Source organism: Bidens hawaiensis, unplaced genomic scaffold, assembly GCF_021521415.1.
Source record: "Bidens hawaiensis isolate Kalapana, Puna unplaced genomic scaffold, B.hawaiensis_p1.1 tig00009022_1, whole genome shotgun sequence".
NCBI classification, from domain to species: Eukaryota; Viridiplantae; Streptophyta; class Magnoliopsida; order Asterales; family Asteraceae; genus Bidens; species Bidens hawaiensis.
In genome coordinates, this window is record NW_027491658.1 from 81,490 (window position 1) to 98,459 (window position 16,970).

General features: G+C 36.3%; 2 protein-coding genes across 3 annotated transcripts; both read right to left on the reverse strand.

Annotated features, from left to right (window-relative positions):
- Positions 1-5,359: 5,359 nt before the first annotated feature.
- Positions 5,360-10,146, reverse strand: LOC143530773 (uncharacterized). 2 transcript variants are annotated; one of them, XM_077026218.1, is made up of 6 exons: positions 9,654-10,146; positions 7,964-8,412; positions 7,491-7,816; positions 6,881-7,405; positions 6,325-6,789; positions 5,360-6,241 (listed from the first exon to the last, which is right to left on the reverse strand). In XM_077026218.1, the coding sequence occupies exons 1-6, from the start codon at positions 10,115-10,117 to the stop codon at positions 5,930-5,932; spliced, it is 2,541 nt and encodes an 846-aa protein (XP_076882333.1). In that variant the 5' UTR covers positions 10,118-10,146; the 3' UTR covers positions 5,360-5,929. The 2 variants fall into 2 exon arrangements, with proteins under 2 accessions (XP_076882333.1, XP_076882332.1); XM_077026217.1 differs by having other exon boundaries at positions 7,491-8,412.
- Positions 10,147-12,128: 1,982 nt separating this feature from the next.
- LOC143530753 (E3 ubiquitin-protein ligase AIRP2-like) lies at positions 12,129-16,478 on the reverse strand. The gene is made up of 5 exons (XM_077026205.1): positions 16,211-16,478; positions 15,295-15,445; positions 15,137-15,203; positions 13,991-14,225; positions 12,129-12,750 (listed from the first exon to the last, which is right to left on the reverse strand). Exons 1-5 carry the CDS (start codon positions 16,273-16,275, stop codon positions 12,537-12,539), a joined length of 732 nt encoding a protein of 243 aa, XP_076882320.1. The 5' UTR covers positions 16,276-16,478; the 3' UTR covers positions 12,129-12,536.
- Between the last annotated feature and the right edge of the window lie 492 nt (positions 16,479-16,970).

Genomic DNA, 16,970 nt, shown 5'->3' on the forward strand with positions numbered 1-16,970 from the left:
CACTTCTAAGTATTACTTATCTAGCTTAAACTAACTTGTTTACATCTTGAGTTAGTGTTTATAACGATGTTATCACATAACACATAAGTCCAACACATAATTATCACATAATTACTGTTTTGACGTTTTTCGTTTATTCACCAATTGTTTGCGTCAACTCGTTTGCGTTTCGGTGCAATTCCCGAAAGACTACACATGTAGTAAGTGTTAAGCGTCATTTAAACCCTAGTTTAAATGTATTGAGGTGTGCGTTATAGATTCAGTGATCTTAAGTTTGAATTGACGGAGTTGAGTTAACGGAGTTAACCTGAAATTGACGATTGTCACATCATTCCCATGTTAAAGAATTTTCGTCCCGAAAATTTGAGTCAAGTCGTGATGAGTGTCTGAAAAAGTAAGAAAAATTTTCAGTTTGTCATATCATCCCCTAGTAGAAAGAAATTTCGTCCCGAAATTTAATTCATACCTCCGGTGATTTCTGACGGTTTGCCGGGTTTCGCGGTTTTCTGTGTTTGGTCAGCCCTTCAAAAAGGTGAGGATACTTTTTCATCATTTGACCTCGCGTTCCCACGTGAACTCCGGTCCACGTCTCGAGTTCCAACGAACCTTAACGATTGGAATTTTGCTGTGCTTGAGCGTTTTGGTTTCCCAATCCAAAACCTCGACTGGTTCCTCAATGAAACGTAACTGTTCATCAACTTGCAGTTCCTCCAAAGGGACTACTTGGGTTTCATCAGATAGGCATTTCTTCAAATTGGATACGTGGAATACATTGTGTACGCCACTGAGTTCCGTTGGTAGGTCCAGTCGGTACGCCACCGGACCAATGCGCTCAGTTATCCGGTAAGGACCAACATACAGTGGGTTGAGTTTGTTTCGCTTACCAAAGCGAACCACACCTTTCCAAGGTGAGACTTTGAGTAACACTCGATCGTTCACTTGAAATTCGAGAGGTTTTCGGCGCTTGTCGGCGTAACTCTTTTGGCGATCTCGTGCTGCTGCCATGCGATTTCAGATTTGAACAATCTTTTCCGAAGTTTCGAGTACCAGTTCTGGACCAGTGATTTGGCTGTCACCCACCTCTGCCCAGCAGAGTGGTGATCGACACTTCCGTCCGTATAGCGCTTCAAACGGCGCTGCTTTAATACTTGCGTGGTAGCTGTTATTATACGAAAACTCCACCAAAGGTAAGTGAGGTTCCCAACTTTTTCCGAAATCCAATACGCATGCACGCAACATATCCTCCAGGGTCTGAATAGTTCGTTCACTTTGCCCATCCGTCTGAGGATGGTATGCTGTGCTCATATCAAGACGGGTGCCTAGTGCTTTTTGCAGCGACTTCCAAAAGTGCGAAGTGAAACGAGAATCTCGATCGGAAATGATTGAGACAGGCACTCCGTGCCTAGACACCACTTCTTTCATGTAAACACGAGTCTGTCTTTCCATTTTGTCCGATTCCTTAATCGCTAAGAAGTGTGCAGACTTAGTCAACCGGTCAACGATCACCCAGATGGTATCGCATCCCGTCGGTGTCTTAGGTAAACCCGTGATAAAATCCATTATCTTATTTAATTACTTTATATATAATTATATACTTATAATAATAATAATAATAAGTATTTAAGACAGGTCGGGTTAGAGTGCGCTCTCCAAAAGAGCCTCTGTGACACCCCTCACATCGTGCAGGCCAACCCACTAGGGTGCGTACATGTGTGTGTGTGCATCCTGTAGGCCAACCCACTAGTGTGTGTATGTTTCGCCAATCATCACAAACAGCTTGGTCGGACTTACAAATAGAAACAATATATAACAAATGGCGAGATTCTATCGAGTTAAAGGGGTGGTTCATCTTCTTAGGAGCGGCCATTATGGGAATTTTTGAGAAACATGGTTAATCTTGGAAAGTGGTGGGTCAAAATGACTATTTTAAGAAATTTTCCAAAGAGTAAAGTGCTATTTCCGTCCCTGTGGTTTGGCAAATAACGCGAATTTAGTCCAAAAGTTTATTTTTTGCACATGAACCCTCCACGTTTCCCAGTTCTTGCCAATTACATCCAAATCACTAACCCCACTAAATTTAATCGTTAAGTCAGGGGTAGACATGTCTTTTCACTCTTTCTTTATATAATACTTTAATACTTATTTCAGTGAATTGCGGTCTTCATCCTTCTAGTTTGTTCAAATCTGCAGTCTTAGTCCAGTAGTTTCAAATTTGCAATTTTCTTCCTTATGGTTTCATTTCACTTGCAATTAAACCCGACTTCCTCAATCTCGTTAAGGTTGGTCGATAAACTCATCAGTGTGCCTTTCACGTGAGGGACAGTTTTGTCGTTTTTCTCCCCAAACAAACCTCAGTCTTAATTCGCAACCCCCCTCACGTGAGGGGCTGGGGTGTATTTGGGGTAAAGGAAAAAAAAAGAAGGAACAAAACTATCCCTCACGTGAAAGGCACACTGATGAGTTTAACGACCAGACTTAATGAGATTAGGGAATTCGGGTTTAATTGCAAGTGAAATGAAACCATAGAGAAAAAAATTGCAAATTCAAAACTAGTGGACTAAAACTGCAGATTTGGACAAACCAGGAGGACGAAAACCGCAGTTCAATGAAATAAGTATTAAAGTATTATATAAAGAAAGAGTGAAAAGATATGTCTACCCCTGACTTAACGATTAAATTTAACGGGGTTAGTGATTTGGATGTAATTGGCAAGAACTGAGAAACGTGGAGGGTCCATATGCAAAAAAATAAACTTTTTGGAATAAATTCGCATTATTTGTCAAACCACGGGGACGAAAATGGCACTTTACTCTTTTCCAAATTTTAATTAAACTGGGATATGTGAAGATTAGGCTATGAAGTATACTCTAACACCCAACATAAGTTAAGATGACATGACACTTTAAATATGAATCAAACTACTCCTCACTAGTGTTAAGTGTGTTAAAAAGGCTCATGGATTATGTTTTTCACAGGTTAAAAGGAACAATATGTATTAATTACTAATTGATTTGTTATTTTAATTATGGGTTAAACCATTTCCTTTGGATGGCATGGAGTAAAGAGAAAAAAAATAAGTGATGCGAAGCTTGTGTGGTGGAATTAAGATAGATTAGAGTATACTCGTGACCTTATAGTTACAAACTTTATAGATCATCGAATGCAGGAGTTTCAGGAATCTGATTAAAGTTTTTAATGTTTTTGATATTAAAGCATTGGACTTTTATCAACCTCATCATGCATATGTTTGTTATGTGTTTCATAAGGAAGTAGATCTCTTCATCAAGGTCGTTAGTAGAGGTGCACAAAATAACCGGTTCCGGAACCGACCTGGAACCGGTTCCTACCCATACCCTACTCGCGGGTAGGACCAGGTTTATGATTTCTCCTCGGAGCCGTACCCGGAACCGGAACCGACCCGAAACCGGTGGAAAATACCCGGAGGAACCGGTAAAACCCGGAAAAAACCCGGAGGAACCGGTCAAAACCTGGTCAAATACCCGACTATACCCGGAACCGGTTCCTACCCGAACCTGGTTTGACTTTTGTTGACCATACCCGGAACCGGTTCCTACCCGGTTCCGAGTTTTTTAAATACCCGAACCTGGTTTGACTTTTGTTAGCTCTGACGACAGCTAACATAATACTAAAGAGCTATCCATCGTGACAAAGCTAACATAATACTCGAAGACCTATCCATCGTGATCTTAGGTGACTGAAACATCAACAAAAATCATTGGGTAGTGTCCACGGTATCGAGTTACAAGTAGGAGAATGTCGACCTCCTATCAACAATATTACTAGCACAGTCATTATGTTATTTTTGAATGGATAAGGAAGACACTTGCGTTCACGATGTTGGACGTAATCGGGTTTGTTCACATGCGAAATCCTTGTGAAACGGGCTGGTGCAAGTCAATTGGTGTACTTAAGGGCCGAATTGGGTTCATTGGGTTGATCCGACATGGGTTTAAGCGTCTTAAAAAATGTTTAGTAAGTGATTGCAGTTTTTATCAAAGACCCTAACAATATATTTATAAGGTTAAGTTATTCTAGAAAAGGAAATAAAAATGAGAATAATGAGAATAATTTGTAGCCACACAAAAAGCCATTCAAAAAATATTTAAAAAATAAATAAATAAATCATAACTTAAAATTTAATAAAAAAACGAAAAACATATAAACACAAAAATGTTTCCACCGTCTTTCTCGTTCTCATAAAAAAACCACAATGGTAAGTGAAAAAAGTCGTGGCTTTTTGTTTATCATTGTATTTGTTGGAAGTAATTTCAGACTCCAAGTCACAAGCCGGTGAACTTGAGAGACCAAGGATAACAAGTCGGTCATAGTTGGTTATGTTTCCTAATTACATCATGTTTCCTATTTGTATTGTGATAATAATAGGCAATATCTTGGCTAGCAAGTTAGGTTAGTCTATATAAACGTGTCATGGTTAGGCATTATAGATCTAGGGTGTGAGGTGTAACCGAGTTAGGGTTCATCTAGAGATACACACGAGATGTAACCGAGTTAGGGTTCATCAAGAGTCAAACCGAGTTAGGGTTTGATAGTTTGTAATCAGTTTTTTTGAGTAAGATATTCTGATTAATAAACAAAGGTTATTTGTTTAGTTTGTGTGTTGATTATCGATCCGGGACTTAAATGTATTTTGTGTTTATTTTCGTTATTGATTGTGTTTTTTTTTGGCTTAACATTGTGTCTTTTATTTTCCTTTATATTGTGTTATAATACTTAACATTATGTTATATTTTGTTCGGGATTGTGTTATATTTTGCGATCTATTGTGTCTTTTTTTAGTTATAATTGTGTCTTTTGTTCATTTTCATCATTGTGTCTTTGATCTTGGCATTGTGTAATTTCATCAATTTTTATTTTTTTTTTGTCATTTTAGTTTCAATTTTTTTTTTTGTTTTTTATTTATATTTTAAGTTATGATTTTTATATTTTTTTAATTTATTTTTAAAGGATCTTTTGTGTAATCACAAATTCTTCTCACTTCTCATTCTATCTCCTTTATATTTTAACTTTCCCCGATATTTCTATTTCATACGATATTCATTTACCAAATATCAAGGAAACATGAAACACTCACGCCATTTTTTTCTTGCTTGCACCCTCAGATTAACCTTTATTTATGCCCAAATAATAAAACAAACAAACAAATATATCACCAAGTCTCCATAGGTAAACAACCAATTATAGAGACAATGGCAAGACCTACCAATCGATGGTCGTGCATAGCCATACTAGCTCTTGTAGCCTCAACGTTCATCATGGCTCACGGGGTCAAACCGCTTCCTAGGACCGCTAGACCACATAACCTCTAGATGGACACTGACTTACAAGCAAGTGACTCGGATAGTAAACCCACGATTCACACGACCACTCGCAAGTGGATAATACTAAAGTTAGTGCAAGCGGTTGCAGTAGCGCTAGTGGCGGGGCAATCTATGGAAGTGGTCATGGCACTGGTGGCACCTCCTTCGGGTTCCAAACCATTTTCCCGTTTCCTGGATTCCCGTTTGGCATTATTGTCCCACAGGTGTCCACATGGGGTGAAGGTGATGGGTTTGGTGGGTCAAATAACAGTCCGGATACCGGTACTGGTACGGATCCAAATTGTCAGTGTACCAATAATGGGCTTCCAACGCATTATGTCCTTACTCCTGTCTACTTTCATCACACTGCTCCTGCCTCCCTAAACAATATGAGACAACACGATCCCAGCAACGTGGCTTCGGGCCCGTCACGTAACTAGTATGGATGTTTCATCGTTTTCCTATGAATAAAGTTAAAGGCGTATAGTATCGTGTATCAAACTATCGTTTATAGAGTTTCCATACAGGTTTATTAAAAAAATGAACAATTTAAAAATTATATATTAACAAGAATTGCACATATGGTATATTCATTTGATGTAAGCAACTGTACAACCATAATTAGTTGGACTTTCTTGTTCAAACTTAAGAACACGTGGGTGTTTTTTTAATATTTGTAACGCAGACTCCTTCACGACACCAGTACCCATCCCATGAATAATAAAGAGAACCGAACCTGGCCCGGACGTATTAATAGCCAAGTTAAGTTCATGAGACGCTTCCTCGACTCGCATACCACGTAAATCAACTGTGTTTTTTGATGTCTGCACTGCTGGTCCATACAAAACGTCTTCACTGTTTTTAACCTCTGATAGATTCTTAAGGCTTCTAATCTTCTGTCCCTACAAAAACACACAGATAACTGTCAGCTGTTTTGCTAATTTGAGTATTAATAATAATAATATTATTATTATTAACTAAATACCTGCTTTTTGATTTGCGATTGTGAATTTGATGTTGGTGTTATCGTGTCACTGCTTTGAACAGCTCTCATACCGCTTACATTCACTCGAACCCTAATTTTACCATATTGAACAAGCACGGTGCCATCAGTGCCAGGTGGCTCGACAATAGTGGCTAACTTATTACCAAATCCCCTTACAATGACTTGGTCCCCTAGTTTCACTGAAAGGGAAGAACCATCTGCTTGTGTTGCGGGTGGGTCTTCAATATAACAGTGAGCTTCTATAACTGATGAAATGACTGACTCAGATTCCTTAAGAAGTGCATTAAGTTGATCAATACTAGAAGTTGTAATTTTAGCTTCAAATTCCTTCACTATTGTCTCTAACTGTAATTTCACGGTTAGTATTTCTTTTCGGGTTTTTTGAGCTTCTTTTGCCTTTAGAGCTGCCTCACGCCTCGGAAGATCATTTGCCTCGTCATTAATCTTCATAAAAGATCAATATAAAACAATAGACGGATATGTTAATGATTCATGATATTAACAAGTTAATAGGTTAACGTAAAACAAGTCATACCTCATTATAAAGTTCCATAACATTTGAATATATATGTTCGGCTCGGTTTGCTTGAGCTTCTAATCGGTTCTTTTCTTCCACTAACGACTGGTAAAGCAAACCTCTGCGCTTCTCAGCCTTATCTGGCATCAACCTTTTAACCCATATTTCCGCACGTTGAACAACTTTTTCATCAAAACCTATTGATCTAGCAATATTTAATGCATTTGATTCACCTGTGCTTCCCCAAAGTATCTTATAAGTAGGTTGTAAAGTCTTCAAAGAAAACTCCATTGCCGCATTCTCATATTGAGAATCCTTCTCTTTCAAGAGAGATAAATCTGCATAATGTGTAGTTGTTACTGCTAAGTTGACTCTGTTTTTAAGATACTCTAATATGCTGGTAGATAGTGCCACGCCTTCTGACGGGTCGGTTCCACTTCCAATTTCATCAATGAGAAGGAGTGATTGTTTTGTGGTCACTTCTAACATCTTGCAAATCCTTGAGAGGTGGCCACTAAAAGTTGAGAGGCTTTGTTCTAAAGACTACAATAAAAGGATAATATTGATAATATTATCATGATGTAATGCAAATTTTTATAAAAAGTTAGTAATAAGGTAAGAGTATTACCTGACTATCACCAATATCTGCCAGAATCAAGTCAAACCATGGAAGAGTAGGGTGATTTCTAGCAGGTAAATACATGCCAGCCTTCATCATAATAGAAGCAACTCCTAATGTTTTCATGGAAGCAGTTTTGCCACCAGTGTTAGGTCCTGAGATCACAACGACTCTTGTTTCATGGTCAACCTTTATGTCAATAGGAACAGGAAAAGTCAAAGGTTGACGCGTCACTCCATTTCCCTCACACCACATAATTGAGTTGCTCGATTTTGATGTCACGTGATTGGATAAACTTTTCAAAGAGGTCTCAAGAAGCAAAGGATGCTGAATGCCTTCAATATTTATCGATAAACTGTTATTTTTAAAACCATTTGAGCTTATAACTGGACATACTGCATTCATCCACCGAGCATGCGCAGCTCGTGCAATTGCAAGATCAACTTCTAGAACTCTGTCTAATAAGTACTTAATCTCTGAACCTGATTGTGCAATTTCAGATGTAAGCAAGCCCAAAACAGCTTGCTCCTCAGCTCTTTCTGCATTTGAAAGTTTGACTTCCATATTGTTCAAGTCAACTGCGTCTTTCGGTTCCATGAAGTATGTTGCTCCAGAGCTACTAACATTCAAAACAACACCATTTGGTAGCAATGACTTATGAGAAGCCTTGATACCAACACACATTCTCGATCGTCGTTTGGTCACCAACGGTTTGTCAATACCACCGGCTTGGAAAATCTTAGTGGATATATCTTTTAACAGAGAGTCAAGGTCATCCATATTACTCTTCCTTTCTAACCTAATAATCTCCAAATCCTCACTCGCTCTGTCAAGTATAACCGAGAACTTACAGTCTATACAATAGTCTATTTTCCGCTCCAGCTCCGTTAAGAAATTGCAATTCTGAAGAATTTCAAGCAGAGGATAGTACCTGTGTTAATTCAATTAAAGTGATATACATTGAAACTAATTTAAGGTTTGAACTGAAACTGTTCTGTATGCAATTATACTCTGAATTCAATGGTTCTTTCAAACACTTACTTAGAGCTAATGTAAATTGACTAGAGGTGTAACCGAGTTAAGCTGTTCGCGAGCTACTCGGCATCGGCTTGCAAAAAGCTTGAATCAAACTGAGCTTAAACAAGCTCGAGCATAAAAATAAGCTTGTTTAATAAACAAACCCGAGGCCGAGCTTCACTTATCGAGCTCGAGCCAGCTCGCGAGCCTAAACAAGCCTATTATTTATATAATTTAAATTTTAAAAAGAAATCTTTTAAGCTTTAACATGTTTAATATACTTAACTAATAGTTATACTTCTACATAAATTATGATAAAAATAATTAAATAGTACGTATTATGTTATATACTAAGTCATAATTGAAAAATATATATAAAACAATTATAAATATATAAAACCAAATAAAAATTACAAACAAGCTGAGTTCGAAACAAGCCAAGCTGAAACTAGGGGTAATCAATAAACGAACTGTTAACCAAACCCGAACAAAAATTGACGAAACCAAACCAAAATTAACCGAAAACCGATTTCGGTTATCGGTTTTTTTGTGTGTTAACCAAATAAACTGAAACCGAACCAAACCATTCATACTTTTCATATATTTCCACCTCCATAGCTTTTATACCTTGAAAATTGGAATTTTACACCAAGTTTGGTTTTGGTTTTTATTTTAAACCAATCTATTAACCGAACCAACATACTAACCAAAATAACCCAACCTGTTTCGATTATCAGTTTCGGTTATAGATAAAAACCAAACCGAACCAATGTTTAGCTCACCCCTAACAGAAACTGTACGCAATTATACTCTGAACTCAATGGTTCACTCAGACCAGTTTTCTAAGGCTAATGCAAATCAACACAAAATAGAAACACATTCTAAAGACGTGCGGTATACCTTCCAGTTGCAGACAAATTAAATGGTTCACTCAAAACAAAACAGTTGTATATACTTTTATTTTCTATTTTTTATATATATTAATTTAATAATTATACTCTGATAAAAATATAACTAAATAATACATATTACTCGTATGTTATATTCTAAATAAATCATAATTGAAAAATAATAATAAATACACATAAATCAAATTTAAAAAAAAAACTAGAGCTTTAGAAATAGAGCTCGAAACGAGTGGACAGCACGATATACCTTTCGGATTGCAGACACATCTTGTCCAACTGCTCAAACAAAACCCTAGCAGCTCTCAACGTCCGCTTCACCGCGCAAATCTCTCTAATCGAAAGCAACTGCCCGGCCACCGACGACTCAACGAGCTCCGAAACATCTTCAATTGCAGACAAATCCGGCGGGAAATGAAGCAAAACCGCAGCTGACGTTTGATCCAACAGCCTCCGGGTCTCCTCGGGGCTCCGGCCAATAGGAATTAGCCCGTTTCTGGCGGCGGATAGGCCCATGGTGGTGGAGGTGAATGCGGAGAGCTGAGTGCAGATGGATGGCCATTCCAGGATGCTTAAGGTTTCGTGTTGGAGTGAGTCGGAGAGTTTGAGTCGGTGAGTTGGTGACTCGGCTGAGCATTTGAGTGAACGGGTGGTGGTGAGATTTGGAAGTGTGGCTTTTATTGAAGGGGTGATAAAGAAGGTGCAGAGGTTCATGGGTGGATGGATGGTGGTTAGGTTTCGGTTAAGTGTAGGAAGTAGTGGAACTTAAATCTTATCTTCTGTTGGTGGAGGGAACAAGGGTAGTTTGGGTATTTTAAAATAGTTTTTTGGTTATTTTATATCTACTAAATAAGGGTGCAAACAAGTTGAGCTAGCTGCTCACGGGTTACTGAATTTGAATTGATAAAAAGTAGAGCTTCGAGCTTTGAAAAAGAGCTTGACTCGATTCGTTTACACCCATAACTATAATCGCTAAAGCCATAGACCACTCGTTGGGCTAACTGGGGGCACCAAGGGCTGCTACATGGGTAGTTTTGCCGATTCAAACAAAGGGGTTTTGTTCGTTCGCCTTCTTTGTTAGTGTGTTAGCGCCCAAGAGGTGGGGTACACCTCTAATACACCAATCAAACTTTGTTTTTCCTTTTATTTAAGTTCTAGTTACTTCACAACTTATTAGTTAAATGGTTGGTTAGTTCATGATTTTCTATCTACGTGACGCTTTAACTAGGTGTCTATAGTTACCCAACAATACAGAACCTTATGAAAACTCGGATTTGTCACATTCGTAAGTTGTAACAAGTTGGTCATGATTAAATATTTATGTTCTAGTTTGACAGCAGTGTTAAGCCATATAGATATTTGATGTAAAATTGTAGATAAACACAACAAATGTATACAAGGTTTGCACTTCATCTATGATTATAGTGCTAAAATTGAAACTTTACCAGGGTCTAAAGGTTGTTTCTTTATACTACTATTATTGGTAACCTACCATGGTCATCTGAACATCGCTTGAACAACCTAGGTCTAAAGGTTATTTCTTTATACTACTATTATTGGCAACCTACCATGGTCATCTAAACGTCGCTTGAACAACCTAGGTCTAAAGGTTGTTTCTTTAGACTATTATTATTTGGGTTACACTTCTTAACCTAATATTTGTTTCAAAAAAGTAAAACAAGAAAATAAAAACAACCTCAATGGCGAAACTTGGACTAAGACACCGCGGGGGCGGACTCAAAATGTATAAAGAATTTAAAAAATGGAGAAGGTCGGGCTCAAATTTTCGGCCGAAAACGGCTAAATGTACACTACGTATAAAAAATTTTGGACGAAAACAGGTAAATTTCCACTATTACGCAAAAAAACCGAGGGGCCGGGGCCACCCCGACCCTCACTAACATTCGCCACTGAACAACCTGATCATCTCAACATCGTTTGAACGACCTAGGTCATGACCCAAAAATTTTCAAGTTGTTCAACTTCATGTCACTTGTCTAAATTCGGTTGGTATACATGTTTACATTCCTTTTTTATTATTTTTCTTAAATACTATTTCCCCTAACAATTTAATTACAAAAACTTGTAATATTTAAACTATTAAAAAAAGTATATATTTATGTATAAAATAAATAAAGGAGAATTTTTTTTCCCTATAATGAATAAAATAACTTTAATTTATTTTGAAATAAATTAATAATATAACATATTATTATTTTTTGATACAATAAGATAACCACACTCTACCGTTTATTTAATAATAAAATAGGTTGGGTTTTGCTATGAGAGTCGTGTAAATATTTGATTTGGATTATGTTATGTAAGTAGAGGAAAAATATATTACTTTTTAAGACATGTATTCGAAGCTCGAGATTGCGACACATAGGTTGTTGCCATTGGTGAATACCTTTATGCTTTTTGTGATATGACATAAATTCTTTAGATGGTTTAATGTTTGCAATAAAAACACACACCCATCTTCCACTGCTAATAGTAATGGCAACATGCTTCTACAGACTATCTAGTGTTAAAATGTCAACATAAAAAGTTATTAGTTTGGGATTAAAACCAGTCGATTATGACTATTATGACAGTCTGCCTGAAAATGAAACTTAGGACCAACTACTTTTAACTTAGAATACACCAACTTATTTATTTGTTATTTTGTATGTGTATGATATTTATGATTATAAGACTTTCAATACAAATTCTAGAAGTTTAAAAAAGACAATATATGCCCAAAACTCCACAAGACAATGTAACAATATAATTTTTTATGAATTGTTTATATAATTCCAAATCAAACCTACACATACAATTACTATTGGCAAGAGTAGGATTCAAATTCATAATCTCCAGGGCCAAGAAAACAGACATATTAGCATTCCAGCATATACATATTTACTTTACATACAATTACCACAACAGCTACCACTTTATGTTGCAAATAAACTATCAGAACTTCAACCCCATGCACGCCACAAACTCGGGCCCGGTTCATCTAAACAACAAACATTTGATTTCTAAAATCCTAAACAAACCCAAACGAATCTCGGGTTCTCTCCATTTCAGGAGGTGGGGTAGATATGTAAATTAGTGCGGACGCAGCAGGGGTAAATTAATTAATATATGGTCACATCAGATGCGAGTAGTAGCTGTCAAAATGTGAGTCGGGAATAATAACCAGAGGCAGCTTGTCTATGTACATGAACAATCGTTTCAGATTTTCTCTTGTTATTGTGGCCATGTCAATTGCTTCTTTATAGTCAACATACACCCACAGCTCACTCGAGTCAACTCTCTTTAGGCTGACCCGACAAAACGGGCATGATAGGGATCTTGTACGCCTGTCATAAAGTAATTGTATTTTGTAAGAACTAAACAAGATTAAATGTTTATGTTTCGGGACAATAATAAACACACTTTTGTTCATTCTTTATATATAAATAACTAATGTAGTAATGTGTAAAATACTTGAATCTTATTATAAATTTGCCCAATCAACATGCTTAACCAAAGAGTCTGAAACAAATATAACAATAAGGTTATTAGGAAGCTCAAATTCGTAATCTAAAGTATTTTACGGCATCTAGTCTAGATCATAAAATTAAGGTTATTATGTTAAATTAGTTGGTGTATACTGTATAGAACATAAACATTTATCCTCACAATAAACAATCAGTATTTACTAGCTTGCAAGCGTTTAGAAAATGCAAACACATCCACACAATCATAAGATATACGCTATTTCTATTTAAAAAATGCACTACAATAAATTTTTTTATATTTAATTCCATGCGGAAAGGTGTTTAGCCAAGAAACCGTAACCTTTTGAAGATCTACGAATAACAAGCTTATAACAGCTAAGTAACCATGCCCATCTTCATATATTGTTTTTGAAGTTGCATAGGTTCACAAGCACTCCTTACAACCCCTCTGGATTCGTTTAACAGATATGGATTGTTAAGATTCATTTCCAAACTCAATAATCTTTCATATGGAGGATGATTAACGTGAAGTAAATACCTTCTACATTCGCGTGTGATAACACGCCCTTCATCTTCTTGCTGCCAATCAAAGAAACATTCATCACATTAACATCACTTAGTGCATGGTTGTGATTTGAAGGCTGGGTCGACAAATTTAACCAAGGATTGAATTTGGTGTTAGTGTTGGGAAGATTCTCCAAGAACTTAATTTAGTTCTTGGTTATATATGTCAACTCAACCTTCCAATCACAACCACACCTCTGGGGATGCAAATGTGATAAATATTTCTCTGATTGGGATCTAGAAAAAGAAAGGACATGTTCCCACATGGGAACAGAGAAAGTGCATACTTACAAATTCGGAAATGAATCCATGTTGGTTAAAATGAATTTCAGAGGGGTTGTGAGGAATACTCATGGGCGTGTGCTAACGGCAAAAACAAGAAATAAGATGAGTAAGGTTCCTGGTTGTTATAAGCTTGTCCTTTGCAGATTCTAAAAAGGTTGAAGTCTCATGGTGAAACATTACAAAAATGTAAAATTCAAGCATATTATAAAGAAGAAAATTTCAATTACTGGTTAAAGATAGAAGATGATACCAGTCATTATAGCAACTTGAGCACATGGCATGGTTACATTTAGGTAAAACGAGTTTGCTGTTCATCTCCATGCAAATACCACATTCTTCTTCGCATTCAATATCAATAGCAGAACGATGATTAAAATCTCCATCCTCTCGTTTTCTATATCTTTCCATGCATACTTTCTTTTGTTTTCTTTCTTCCGAATCAGTCACACCACTTTGAAGTTGCATTAAAGATGGATATATGATATCTATTCATTACATCATCCTAAATATCAACACCGTTGAAACAATAATATAAATAAAGGATCTGGTGATCCAATAATCCCCTCTTAGGGCCAACTAGGCCTTTCAACAAAATATTAGTGAATTAATTGACTATTCATTTAATATATAGCATCAAATTCTTAACTCATATGTAACATTATAATTATATTTTGTAGGCCTGTAAACAAATCAAACGTTCAGTCAACCATTCGATGGGAAGCTCGTTTATGTTCTTTTCTTTATAAGCAAACGAACATGAACAAAACTTTTTGTTCGCTTAGTTAAACGAACGAACATGATCACATGTCATGTTCGTTCATTTATGTTCGTGAGCGTTCGCTCATTTATGCTCGTTAGTTTGCGTTTGTTCGAGTTTGTCCATTTATGTATACATTAAAATCGTTAAGTCCATTACAATTTAGTCTAGTTTTATTAAGTTAAATATCACCCAATACAATTTAGTCTAGTTTTATTATTTTCTAAAACCCAACAAGTTGATATTCACGTTTATTTATAATTGGTATTTGCTAAGTTATGTTCATTTGCATCAGTCCATCTATGTTCAGTTATATTTGTTCGTTTATACCATTAACAACATGAACACATTTATTTTCATAACGAGCGAACATGAATAAGAAAACCTCATTTCTTTAACTGCTTGTGTTTGAACGTTCGTTTGGTTAAAGTAAAGCAAGCGAACACGAACAGACCCCGTCCGTGTTCTTTCGGTTCGCTTACAGGCCTAATATTTTGTATAGTTGAATAAACCTTTATGTATGTATGCTTAGCTCCACATAGCACAATTTGGAACAATGATATAAGCCAACATTTGAATATAGAATTGATGTTTGGCTTATGCAGAAAAAGTCAAATCATTTGGCCCTTCGGATCTTACCATAGAATTCTCTTATGCTTGCCTTCCTTTCGTGTGTAGACATGGTGGTCGTGCCATCTTCATAAACCTGCAATATGTGCAAGTCAGAAACTTTATCACTGGATATTATATACCAAATCCTATAAATGCATATACCCAAACAAGTTAGACTTTTTGACCTGAAAGATGAGAATCCTCAAGAGTCCAAGTGCACCCGCGAGATGGTAATCAGACCATTGAACAAAGAAAAGAAAAAACTGTGCAGCCGGGCTATACGACATCCTCATCTGCACACACGCACCATCATACTCCCTTGGAAAATCAGATGCCCTGCATTATCAAACATCAAACATACATAACAATCACAACATCATCATCATAAAAGTCTTGCAAATAGATAATCATTAATCTTGATTAGACCTCAAAAGTCCAAAGTGTATATAATTTCTACACTAACAGGAATTAGAAGCTATTAATGTTGTTGGTGTCAACCTCACTCTTTCACAATAACATAATACATATACATAAATGTGTGTGTTTGAATCTACTCAATAATAATTATCAAGTTTTTTAGGTTTTTCACTGTGTTCATGGGCGAAGCTTCAACCCCCACCCTTTTCTACTGTGTAAATTTATGTGTTTTCGTTCGAAATATTTTATATGCATTGAGTCCGGCCCCACCGAAACAGGGTTCGTGACTCCCCCCCCCCCCCCCTCCCCCCCCCCCCCCAAATATCCTGAGTCAAGCTTCACCACTGAACTATGGTATAGTCTAAATACCCCAAAATTGGCCAACATAGGATCAGTGTTAATCAATATAAGTTAAAAGAAAATAATCTAAATTAAGAAAAAAAAAACACCTTTGATTCAAAATTGGGAGTAAAATTGAGGGTGTCAAATTCCGAATTCATGAAATCAGACTGAATTAAATACCCAAAAAGATATCTTTATCGCTAATAGAAGCAACGAGTAAAGTCAAAATCAAATACACAATATACATGTAAAAAAGAAACCCTAGATTCGTGAATAGATGATCAAATTAAACCAAAAAACAACATCAAGAATTGAAAGAAACTGTTGGGTTGTTATTCTTACAGGGTATTAGCGTGTTGAAGATCAGCTTCAAGAATTTTAAGAGAATCCTTGAACGATTTTCTCATCGATCCCAATACAATAACAATAATATTAATAATATTTCTTCTTACGCAAATAATTCACACACCATCTACTCACCCACTGATTCTCTCTCTATATATATAATTTAGTGGTAAGTTGTTCGTCTCTGTTCTCGAGAGAACTGAAAAAGAAGAAGATGGAGAAAGAACAACTGTGTCACTGTCAAGCTGACACGTGGACAACAACCTCCTTTAAATTTCTATAAACATTTCTTTTTGTTTTTATAGGATGTAGTGGTCATTATTATAATACTAGGTTATAACCCCTGTAATACACGGGTTGGTATAAAATAAAGCAATAAAATATAATATATAAATATAAATAATTACAAACTATTTACATCCACTTACATAAGTAGCATAAACATATACAAGAAAAAGTACTATACGCGAGTAAGAACACTGTTAAAACATAAGTGGTGACGGAATTTGATTCACTTCAAATGTTTCCATATTTCTAACAGATTCACCTGCAAAATTAAGAAAAAAAATATATCAACTTATCACGCTAAGAAGTAACGTTTGACTTTTGAGGTCGAAGATTAAAACATTCAAGTGCAAGATTGCAATACGCTGTAATGAAAACTAAAGAAAAACCTTTCTTGAATGTCAATTTATCATAAAGTTTATGAACGTCTTAATAACTTTCTTGATAACCTATAGAAATCGTATCAGTTTAG